Source organism: Sphaeramia orbicularis, chromosome 7, assembly GCF_902148855.1.
Source record: "Sphaeramia orbicularis chromosome 7, fSphaOr1.1, whole genome shotgun sequence".
Lineage (NCBI taxonomy): Eukaryota > Metazoa > Chordata > Actinopteri > Kurtiformes > Apogonidae > Sphaeramia > Sphaeramia orbicularis.
The window spans coordinates 24,404,372-24,416,344 of NC_043963.1; the positions used below are offsets into that span (position 1 = coordinate 24,404,372).

The 11,973-nt window shown below is 37.4% G+C and overlaps 2 protein-coding genes across 2 annotated transcripts in view; both read right to left on the reverse strand.

The window, feature by feature from the left end:
* ocstamp (osteoclast stimulatory transmembrane protein) overlaps window positions 1-574 on the reverse strand; it is a 5,169-nt gene extending 4,595 nt beyond the window's left edge. Inside the window, exon 1 of the mRNA XM_030138537.1 lies at window positions 462-574. Within this exon, the coding sequence (XP_029994397.1) occupies window positions 462-499 (38 nt within the window). The 5' untranslated portion in view covers window positions 500-574. The remainder of the gene's footprint in view (window positions 1-461) is intronic.
* Window positions 575-1,226: 652 nt separating this feature from the next.
* Window positions 1,227-11,516, reverse strand: slc13a3 (solute carrier family 13 member 3). The gene is made up of 13 exons (XM_030139731.1): window positions 11,198-11,516; window positions 10,547-10,812; window positions 10,272-10,450; window positions 9,499-9,568; window positions 9,227-9,406; window positions 9,023-9,148; window positions 8,659-8,751; window positions 8,450-8,554; window positions 8,241-8,338; window positions 5,676-5,788; window positions 5,267-5,428; window positions 2,197-2,334; window positions 1,227-2,112 (listed from the first exon to the last, which is right to left on the reverse strand). Exons 1-13 carry the CDS (start codon window positions 11,303-11,305, stop codon window positions 1,930-1,932), a joined length of 1,821 nt encoding a protein of 606 aa, XP_029995591.1. The 5' UTR covers window positions 11,306-11,516; the 3' UTR covers window positions 1,227-1,929.
* Window positions 11,517-11,973: the final 457 nt, after the last annotated feature.

Genomic DNA, 11,973 nt, shown 5'->3' on the forward strand with positions numbered 1-11,973 from the left:
AAACAGGTGGGTTAGTAACCAGGTTAACATTAAGGTTAGCATATACTCTTAAAAAAAAAAAAACTTGCTAAAGAACCTATGGTGGATAACTTCCTTTATAATACTGTAAACAAAGGCTTCTAATTTAAAAATCTGTAGAAAACCTAAATGTATTGTCAATACATTTACACATTTCAGGGCACAGTGATTTAAAGTGAAACAGTGATTTAAGTGTTCTAGAGTGGTTTAACAGGTCGGTGTAGTCAAACTACATAAGGTGCTTGGATCACCTCCTTTACAAAATAATGGTTATCAATCTTTCCATGTATTTAATTTTAAGCTAAATGCGCAGGTATTCTTCCCAAACTGAAGATGAAAATGTAGTCAAACATGAAAAAAGATTACATGTATATAAGCTGGAATAATACTATGTAATTCAGGAAAAAAGTGGTCTCTAAAGGTGAATTTAATGTCTTTCTTACCTGAAAGATGTAATAACGCTCTCTGTGATGAACTTCATCTTTACTATGACATTAGTAGTTAAAGGATCTGTGGAGTTTTGTGTGAAGGTTAAAAGGGGAACCTGATACTGAACAGTCACTGTCATGTTGGTGTTTGTTTGTTCCCACGAGGTGAAAAATGTCAACTCTTAACCGTGTAACATGACACACACATCATATGAAGAGGTATGACGCATTCCCCTAGTGTGTGATCACGCTGAGGTTATGAACTTTAGATGTTGAAGCAACCAAAAGTTTAGTTTATGTCATGTTCTCAATGAATTATTCAGACCAATGGCTGAATTTTATAGTTTAATCAGTTACACAAGTGACGCTGCCCTTACACTTTCCGACTAAAAATAAAAAATAAAGAACAAAACCAGCAGTTCATACTTCTGATTGTTGCAATGGATTAGTATTGATAGGAAGACATAGTTGTACTGGTATAATCACATGTAAATATCACTAATCTGATTTTGTAACATGAAAAACCAACTAAATAAACAGCTTTGGTTCATATCCCAGTTTTTAAAGGTCCTGTGATGGGAACATCCTGTCCTGAATCTTGTTAATACTGTTTAACCACAACAGCTTTGTACACGTTAACTATTGTCGTCAGCCATGAGACTTCAGTTTACGACACCAGACACACACTGTTAGGCATTCATGACCATATTTATCTGCTGTACTCAGTATGTCTACAGACACCAAATACTACATGTTGGTACATATTAAAAATCTAATTCAGTTTTTATAAAACTTTATTCAAAAAGACAAACTAAACAAATTTAATTAATTATAAAACAAACCCTAAACCATTTATTCTGATGTGCAGCAGTAGTTATGTTCATGCAAATCACAATAACAAAATGTACATATTCATTGATCAGAATAGAAGAGATTTTATATATTTCATCTACATTCAAGTCAAAGCTTTGGCAACTCAATATGTACCATATAATATATAAACAAGCACTGATTTCCAAATAGAAATATACTTTAAATGAATTATTCACAGTTTCTCTCAATCTTCCAGCAGAGATCATCATGGTATCATTACAAGCAGCTCACTCTGCAGTCTGATAGGAGTTTCCAAATATATATTAAAAAACAACAACAACAACCTCTGAGAATCAGAGGTCGATCTGTTGAAGTTGTGGTTGAGGTTGAAAGTTTCTCCACTCAAGTTTTAAGGTCAAGGGTGAAATAATGTTACTCCTTTGTGCTTTTAAGATGAACACTCCGAACATGTAGTGAAATGCACCTGCACCAAAACTAATTACTCACTGCATTAAATCCTCAACATTTGAGTAAAAAAGGTAAAAGTTTATGATAGTAACAGATGAAGCTCCCAGAGTTTTCTGACTTTTTACTGACACACACACAGGTTCATCGTCGAACCTTTTCTAAAGCCTCTTGATATGTCTTTACGCTAAAATGAGGAGAATGATCAGAGAGTTGCATTGAGTGACTGGACAGATGAAACATGCTCATCACCCACAACCACAGACTTATTGAAGGGTTGAGCCCAATCTGGATACGTGTTTAGGTTAAACATGGCCATGCCCCATGTGTTCATAGCCAGAGAGACGGACAGGACACCCAGGATGTTCATGATGAAGCCTGTCTTTACCTGAGAACATGAAGGAGCAGAGTATGAAGACTGGTGATGAGCTGTTATTTATGTGCATATATGTACATGAGGTGGGGATCTCACCATGTCTTTGACCATGAGATGCCCTGATGCAAACGCGATGGAGTTAGGCGGTGTGGACACTGGAAGCATGAAGGCATACGAACACCCTACTGTCGCTGGTATCATGAAGTAAAGTGGATTAATGGAGACATGAATAGCCTGCAGACACAAAACACACATCATTGTCCCCTTGTAGACTATTGTTGCATATTTGCCTGAATATGCCATTGTTTTGTAATTAGGTGTTGCACAGCACTCTGCGAATGTACATATGTTACCTGTTTATCTATGATCAGGGTTCCTACAGGTTTCTACAAGTTAAATTTAAGACTTTTTAAGACTTTTTTAAGACTACTTTGAACAGCTTTGAATGCCCATTTCACAGCCATACTGGCAAATACTCGTGACTCCTAGAATTTAGGAAAATGTATTTATTCACTCCACCGCCTTGATTCCTACTGTTCAGAGTAATTACTCACCGAGGGCTGCGAAGTTAGCAATATTTGGTTCCTAATTTCTACATAAATTGTTGGGTTGGAACAGGTATTTTCTTTGCAGCTTGGACATGTAACAAACACATTTAAACACAATACAGCCAAAAAAGTTTATGGTAACATAACTTAAGACCTACCATATCAAATTTAATACCTTTTAAAGACTTTTTTAAGATATTAAATACAGATTTGTAAATTCACGACTTTTAAGACTTTTTAAGACCCTGCGGGAACCCTGATGATCCCTGACATTTCAATGGCCTGTTTCAGTAATGGTGTTATTAATTCCATGACATTCTGATTTTTGGATTATTTTTGTTTTGTTTGTATTGGTTGACTGGAGGAACTGATCAGTAGTAGCATCAATAAAATAATCCACATACCTGAGACTGAAGAATTTGTTTCATTATTACCTCCGCCAAGGAGGTTATGTTTTTGCCAGGGTTTGTTTGTTTGTTTGTTTGTTTGTTTGTCTGTCCGTTAGTGTGCAACATAACTCAAAAAGTTATGGACAGATTTGGATGAAATTTTCAGGGTTTGTTGGAAATGGGATAAGGAAGAAATGATTAAATTTTGGTGGTGATCGGAGGTGGGGGGGCCCACGGGGGGGGCCACTGATCAGCCTTGGCGGAGGTCTGCGCTCTCCGAGTGCTTCTAGTTATTATGGCAATTATGTGTAATCCGACTATATAATGCACGTTCTGTGCCGATCAATCGATGTTGCAGCACAGGAGTGCGTTTGTACGGATTTTCCTTAGCCTTCACAGGCTCGATCGCCGCCAAAGTCGGCAAATGAATAGAAACATTACCTGACTATCTACTAAGCACAATTTTATGTCCGTATTCAAATGTTGTGAGGTATGCTGGGCAATTCTACTCTCTCATACTATCGTACAACGGCACCACAGGTACAATGCCGCTAGTGTCACTAATTTGCATCATATCTATTGTATGTGTTACATCTAAATTAACAGTCTCCACTTAATTTAGGATCTGCTTGACAGCAACAATACAAAAAAATCATTTTTTATATAACTGTAAATATATTTAGGCAGTAAGAGGTTAACAAATAATCCCAAGAACAATACAGTATAATTACTTATTAGCACTTTGGCAGAAAATTGCTTAATAAGTGCAGTTCATTTATTATTTTCTTTGTTGTATGAAGGCCTGGCTTTCTAATAAAATGCAGATCATCAGATGAAGTCTTTTTCTTGACTTACATTTTAATCCTATCATGATGGAGGGACTCAAAAGAAAACAAATGTCAGGCTCAGCTACACAAAAGTCAACAAAAAAAACCCTTCTATTTCTGCAGGGAAATAAAACATTATCTAACTTTCCTCTGTTCTGGTGTTTAGTCATGCATAGTTTGTCTTTTGCTCAGCTTTTGACAAATGTATTTTTGGTATTTTTTCCTCCACGTGAATATAAATATATAATGAATGGTATTCTTTATGGAGCTCACAGAACTAAAAAATTACTTTTATGTATTTTATTTAGGGATAATGTGGTCACTCAGGATAATCCACTAAGGAGGTTGTTATGCTACAGGTAGGGGAGGAAAATGTTTTTAGAACCTGACTTTCAAGCAAAATCCTGGACATGTCGCAGTGCAATGTTTAAAGGAGTGATATTTTGCTCTTTTTTTAACGGATATATGCATTTTAAAACATTTCCCTGTGGTCTATATAAACTGTAAATGCTATACTTGGGTCTGAATTCTTCATTAATTCAACTCCACAGGTCCATCTTCCACCATATTTCTGAGTAATGACACCAGAAAGGTCATTTTGAGTGCTGGCCCTTTAAATGCAAATGAGCCACTTCACGCCCCGCCCCCTCCAGGTTGTTGACTGTGCTGCTCTGTCCCATTCAACCAACCACTGAACATTTTAAGTAATTGGCTCGAAGTTTGGACATATTTTCAGTATGGACTACAACCGCTACTGCTGATAAACAATTATGGCGTACTCAGAGAAATGTTCATCAGAAGTCTTGACCTTATATCTGCAAATGTCGTGACATAACTAGTTATAGACGTAACAAATTAAGCAGCAATTAAAACGGGTTAAGAAATCCACTTGATTTTTGCCAAAATGAATACAAAGATAGCTTTGCAGAACCTGGAGGGTTCAAATTCAAACTTTTTGAACCATTAGGGTCCAAATACACAAAAAAATGAACCAAAGACTAATAAAAGTGGGTTTAGCAAAATATAACCCCTTTAAGTAAAAACACTCTACGGTATAAACTGCTTAGAAACTCTGTATATAATTGTTTAAGTGGATGCTTTGTCGTAAAGGCAAACCTAAAGTACAAAAGTCACATATAATGATTACATACAACATCAGTTAATATCCAACAGGCTACAAACATAACAACATTTACTGCTGGAGTAATAGGGTCCCTAAGCCTTTGACTAACACAAGGGTCAAATGAAGTAAATGTTAAGAAGGTCAGTGACAGTTCATGAATTTCTTCTATTTTTTTATATACAAAAGTCAACCTGATGTGAAAATTAGAAGCTGCTCCATTTCACAGCTTAGAAACACCTCTAACCCTTTTAAAATATATTCAGATTGAATGGGCCTCACCAGTTCAGCAATGACGGGTAAAAATATGATGATAGTGGCTGTGTTGCTGGCAAATTCCGTGAAGCAGGCGAGGAAAGCTGTGATCAGCATCACAGCTGCAGCAGGAGGGACCTCGGCCAAAGGCTGGAGGTGGCCTCCGATCCAGGAGGCGAGTCCTGACTCCTGCCAAATGCCACAAGAATGGGGTCAGAGGTCAAAGAATGAATCAAAACATAACAAAGCAAAATGGAGAGCAGTGTCAAAGCAGATCAGCGAGAAGGAAACACACTTAAAATATATAATTTTTTTTTTTTTTTTTAATATGTATGACTAATTCACAGATGCAACTTCAGCTGCAGGGGAAACATGAGAAAATAAATAAAGCCTAAAGAAACATGGATGATGAAAAAGCTGAAGTAGACTGCTTTACCTCACAAGCCTTGGCCATAGCAAAGCCACCTCCAAGCAGCAGAATAATGTTCCACGGAACTGATTCCTGGGCTTTTTTCCATGATAAAAGAGGAACATAGCGAGTATTCGAAGCTGAAGACAAATATGAAAGGGGACAATTCATAAAGAACCAGGATTAGTTCAAGAGTGGCAGTATGTGATGTAAAAACAAATCCTGCTTAATTAAGTACAGATATAGTAAGTTAGTGCAGTTCAATTAAATATTAATTAGTTATTATATTCATTCATAGCTTTAACAATTTCTGTTTTACTTCCTGCAAAATGGTGCATTTAATGCATTGCCACATATTTAAATAATGGTAAAAATGTACTGAATAATGGAAATAACATAATTCAGTGTTTGTTGTTCCTTTCGTTAGTACAGAGGAAATATGAGCTACAGGTCACAAATGAGTTGTGGCTCATATGACTTTGCTGGTGTCCAGTCATTGTTTGACCAGCTGAGCATAATATAAACATTACACACGTGTGTCTGAAACACCCACTAAACACGTGCATGTGGATTTTTAGCCTGTTCCCTCTTTTTCTGTCTCATAATTTCATGCATTTAAGGAACTTCAGATTTACCAAAGACACGCAAACTCTAAGAGAACACAAGTATTAGCATGAAAAATTTATCTTATTTTTTTGACTGACACAATACGAATGTGTGTTGAAACTCTCATTATATAAGACAAGTCTCAACCCCCATAAAGCAGCATGGACCTCATTTTTATCCGCACACTGACAGGAAGTTCCATATGGGTTAGCGCACAGTCAGGTTAGGTCCCTTCCAGGATGTAAAAACACAAACACACATTTCAAAGTGTGGCAACATAGCTCATAGAGATTATTCTAATCACAGAAACAGAGAAACTACAGTCTCTCCTCCAGACGGAAAATTTACTCAGCGTCTCTAATCTTCTACATTATTAACATTCCTTAGCTTATTTTCAGTATTTAGCAATAGCTGTACTGAAGACACAGAATGAATATATCTAAATCTTTCATAAACGCTTAGTAATCAATACTAACTATTTTTGACTTGATGACAAAACTGGTTCTATTGCAAATGTTTCATGTGTCACACCTTTTCTCTAGTCTGTTACAACACGATTGTGTGACTTGTCTTTTCACGAGTCTTGAACTGTAGCCGCAGATCATTAACACATATGAAAATGGTGAAATAACTACATTTTATAGTATCTAAATGACTCCCCACAAAAACAGAGAACGTTACATGACAAAAAGATAAGAGCAATGAAGCAAATAATAAGAAATATATGAATAGCAATGCGAACTCTGTCAACAGCGAGGTTTAAAGTATTAAAAAACAGATCACAGCAACATGATTTGGAGGAGAAATAATACTGATGACAAAGCATTTGTAGTTTTATTGTGAGGAAAATGAGCAGATCTGAGCAGGTGAGGGAACAGCTTTAACACTGTGTTGTTACATTTCTGTTAGATATACAGCACCAAAAACAAGGACTTTTTTTCGTATAGATGTTAGAAAATACTAAACTGTATTGAATAGAAAATATAAATAAAAAAGATTAAAAAGAAATTTGCAACTGAGAGCAGATTTATAAAATTCTGATTTGTTTACAGGCCACTTTATTTACCTCCTCACATTATGAACTGCATATATTTATATGGTTTAACAAAGGTGTCTGTCTTCTATTTATGCAGTTACTTAACCCCCTGAGATGCAGCAATGCATTTTTGTCCTCTGTGGGGGACAAGAGTTTCACAGCTTTACTGGGGAAAAAAAAACGCTGTCCACTGCAAAGGACATTCCATAAAAATTTTAAAAATGCATCTGAAAAAACTGTTGCATCACACAGTTTACAATAAAGGCAATTATTTAATGTAAAAAAAAAAAAATCCAAAACTTGTACTTTTGTACTTTTCTGGGTCTCAGGAGGTTAAGAAAACATGTAATCTTTCTATATAATGTTTCCAATTAACCATGAAGACCTAGAAACACTTTCCCAAATGAATTTTACTCTGCATTTAATGTTTCCTAAATGATTTATTAATATTATCCTCCGCCATTTTGCCTTTTTCAGTGAAAAGCAGCCATTTCCCACCATTATATTAAACTTATTGACCATGTTGTTCATAAAAGCTCTGAGTTATTTCAAAGGTTATTGTATCAAAACCCAAAAACAGACTTTTTCAGCAGAATATATCATAACTGAACAAGTGTCTACGGCCACTGTTATTTGTCAAACTAGATGAGTTTTACTGGTGAAACAGTGTTGTAGAAGATGTATGTCAAAATGGGTCATATCTGATACCACTGAAAAGCTGATGCACTGCATTTTACCCAAGTTATTCATATGCGTTGATAGGATTGGTGGTTTAAACATTTTAGGTTAGTAGATCCATTTGGACACAGGTGGCTGTTTAGGTCTTTGAGGGTTAACATCCTGATAAACCCATCAAATATTTAACCTGCAACTTTCCCTTTAATTCATGTTATGTCTGTCATTACATCACAAATGTACAGTATGTTCCAGAAAACTGAGTGTATTTCTACCTTGAGGGTCGAACCACCAGCTGAGAGATGGTTTCTGTGAGGGGAAGAAGAACAATATGGACACAATGATCACACCAGTGACAGCATCTGAAACATACCTACAGGGCAACAAGAGAAAACATACACAGATTACATACATACAGATCCTGTCATACTGTCTGAGTGGAGCTGGAATTTGTAAGAAGAAAACTACTACTTCTTCTTCTTACCCTTTTTTAAAAAACACAGACCAGCCTGTGACAAACTTTGGATCTCTGGTGAACAGGAGGATGGCAAACAATACGAAGAAGAACGCAATCGACCCCTCTGCAAAACTGAAATAGAGCAGGAAGGTGAAAGTCAGTAGAAGGCTCTGGGATAGAGATGTACTCATTCACGCTGCAGCACATGAGATTTGAAGACATACACGGGTCCTCACTTTATGGGCCCTAGTTTTCTGTAATCTTCCTCTATTACAGCTTTGGCTCTGGCCTCAGCTTGTGCTCTTCGATCCTCCTTTTTAAAGCACAATCTGGAGAAAATAAACAGACAGCAGAGTCAGAAATATAGACTATTTCATCTGTGTGAGCTGTCCTACCAAGCTGCATCATGTTTGAGCTGATGTAGTTAAAATTGTGGTTTAGATACCCGTTACACACAGACACTAGGGCATGTTTGTCATATGATATATGAAGGAGAATGAGTCTTAAAAGGTCAGAAACAGACTTCATTTGGAGGGGTCTGCACAAATAATATGAAATATAAAACAAGTAACTGCTCATCATTGAAATAGTTGGATGTACCGTGTATTCAGTCCTCCGTAGAGAAAAGCAATCCACACCCATCCCAACACCAGGAAGAGAAGCATGAGTGGAAAAGCGAATGCAAACCAGGAGCCAAAATTGATGAGATCACAGTCTGGAAAGTAGCTATAACAGAAATAACCGTCAAACAGCTGAAGATGGAGTGGTTGTAAATAGTGTCATTTACAGGTGAAATGAGGTTACCTTTTCAGCTGTCCGATGAGGATGAGGTTGGGTGCAGTGCCAGTCAGGGTGGCCGTGCCTCCGATACTGGCTGCATAAGGGATGCATATCAAGAATCCTTTCCATACTTTCAGCTGGTATTCGGCTTCTTGTTGGATCTCCTCAGCCGTCCTCATGTCATTCTGCTCCGTCCCCTCAATTCTTCAGAAAGTTTTACAACATGTAGCTTTACTCATAGATACACATAAAACTTTACTAATGGGATGATATTTTAATTAATGCGTTTGTCTTACTCATCAATTGACAGCATTTGTTTTTCCGAGGGCACTGAGGGCAGTGAATGCAGCTTTACAGTAGACTGACCTGAAAAAACAAGAAACCACTTGATCTTGTTGTTTATCATGATGATACAGCACAGCCAATCATATTTGTGCCAACAGCATCAAACATATAATCTATAACCCATACTACAACCAATCAGACTTGTATGTTCACACTCAAAATGTGAGAAAGGGAGGTTTTAAAAACTTCTAGCCAAAACATACAGCACATAAACAATCAAGACAAAGGTGCTGTCACCCCTGTACATGTGTAAATGCAGTAAGCAGCACTGTGTTGTCCTACAGCTGCATAAATGTTGAGGACCAATGTACCATGTAAGGTCAGACAATAAGATATTTAATTAGACACATGTAATATAAACATTGCTCTTGTAGTTTGTGTCTATAAAGGCATACATTTCAGGTTATAACTAAATTAAGCGCATTTTTCTGCTACTTATGTGCTTTAGAGAAGAGAGAAAGAGCTTAGGCTGTATAAATAAAACAGAAACATAGCTTGTGCCGACATCAGTAATCACTTACTACCTGAATATTGACTAACTGAGGACTCACAGGACTCAGTTAAAAGGAAAAAATGTGCAAAGGTCACATCATAGATTACATATTAGACGTTTGTGAAGACGTAGTCAAAACAACACAGAACTATGTCCACTGTGTACTCCTTTGCATACGTTTTGATACCAAAAGTTACTAAATGACACATATTGTACTCTGTGTCACAGTACCATGTATTATATCAGTGTTTGAGTCCTCAGTGGATTTGCTCCTCTGCTTCAGGCTCTCCAGATCCCCGAACAGGCTCTCCAGGATGGCACTGGCGATGGGCAGCATCATGGCTGTTGTAGCTGTGTTACTGAGCCACATGGACAGGAAGGAGGAGGTGAGCATCATCCCCAGTATCAGCCTGGAAAAGGTCATTCCAAATACTGTTAGGATCATTCTGCTCATAAGCAAGGCGTTTTAAAGAGAGTAAAGAGCAGCGACAAACAGGTTCTCTCACCAGGCTGGTTTTACACCAACAATACTAAGGACCTTCAAGGCTATTCTACGATGCAGGCCCCATTCCTCGATGGATGAAGCCATCACAAGACCACTGAGGAAAAGAAAATTGGTTTCGAGGAAGTACTGAGGGCAGACCATTTTGGATGGAAGGATTCCCAGCGTTGGGAAGAGACAGACCGGAAGCATGGCAGTGACGGCCAGAGGCATGGCCTCTGTGCACCAAAACATGGCCATCAGCACCACCACATACAGACATTTTCCCTCCTGAAAGATAAGCAACAATTGGATGCAAAGTGTTCAGCTTCAAATACAGAGAAGACAGCATTGATACCTGTGTGTTACAGCGCGTAAAACATGCGCACCTAAGACGCATGTTTTACGCTTCACATAAGTATGAATAAACAATATGGTCTATGGAATGTGCTCAGTTGCATAAAAAAAAATAATTGCATTATGTTAAACCAGCTAACGTAACTTTATTTACTGACTTGTAGTGAATTCTAAGTGAATCAGTTTATGAACAAAGTGACACAATAGTCTATTTTTTGACACATACTTTTTTTTGCGTCAGTCTTGTTTCTGACAGTGCACTCAGTTATTCACAGATCTGTCCAAACGCGCAGGAGGTTAACAGCGTGAATTTACTCACCTTTTCTGGAAGCGCAAAAATTAAAGGCAAAAACACGAGTGGCGTGATCAGGAGAATCAGCTGTTTGTGGACACACCACAGCTTCTTGGCCAGGACTGATATTTCCATCTCCAGGAGGAAGTTTGCTCCGTGTAGGAAGGAGCTCCAAAGTGGCCAAGAGGCGGCCGGTGGGCAGCACTTTGAAGCCTCTGGCTGTGTCTCACAGAAGATTAACTACATGCTTGCTGCTGTTTAACTCCTCGTACGGTGGTGTCAAATATTTAAGCTGGATGGTCTGAGATGTTAAAGACAGGTTTCCCACAGACAGGCCTCCTATAGAACACAGATCCACTTTTAAGGAGAAAAAAGAGGACTTTGAGCAATCTGACACTATAGTCATTTAGTGACATCTGATTCAAGAAATGAATTTTTGTGCCCCATTTTTCCAAACATCTATTGAAATACGCAAGATCCATGAATAATTAATCCATGGGGTTAATTATGATCCACTTTACTCTCTCTTCAGTTCCAACTAAACACATGAAATAAACATACACATAAAACTATGATACTCAAGTAAGAGTTAAGACCTGCAGCGTCTGTCAATGAAAAGGTTAAATTCCTAGTTAATTTTGCAATCACATTCTAGTAAACAATGTTAGTTGGGACTGATCAGTCTGCATTTGATCTAAGGACAAATAGTACGTTTCACCCCTTCTTGTATTTAAGATAAGATAAGATAAGATAAGATAAGATAAGATAAGATAAGATAAGATAAGATAAGATAAGACTTTATT

Excerpts from the sequence above, each read along its gene's own strand:
- slc13a3 (XM_030139731.1), bottom strand. The coding sequence starts at position 11,305 with ATGGAAATATCAGTCCTGGCCAAGAAGCTGTGGTGTGTCCACAAACAG. Across the intron at positions 8,752-9,022 it reads TACGGAGGACTGAATACACG|ATTGTGCTTTAAAAAGGAGG; the intron begins GTACATCCAACT and ends TATTTTCTCCAG. Across the intron at positions 2,335-5,266 it reads TACCCGTCATTGCTGAACTG|GCTATTCATGTCTCCATTAA; the intron begins GTGAGGCCCATT and ends TTGTGTCTGCAG.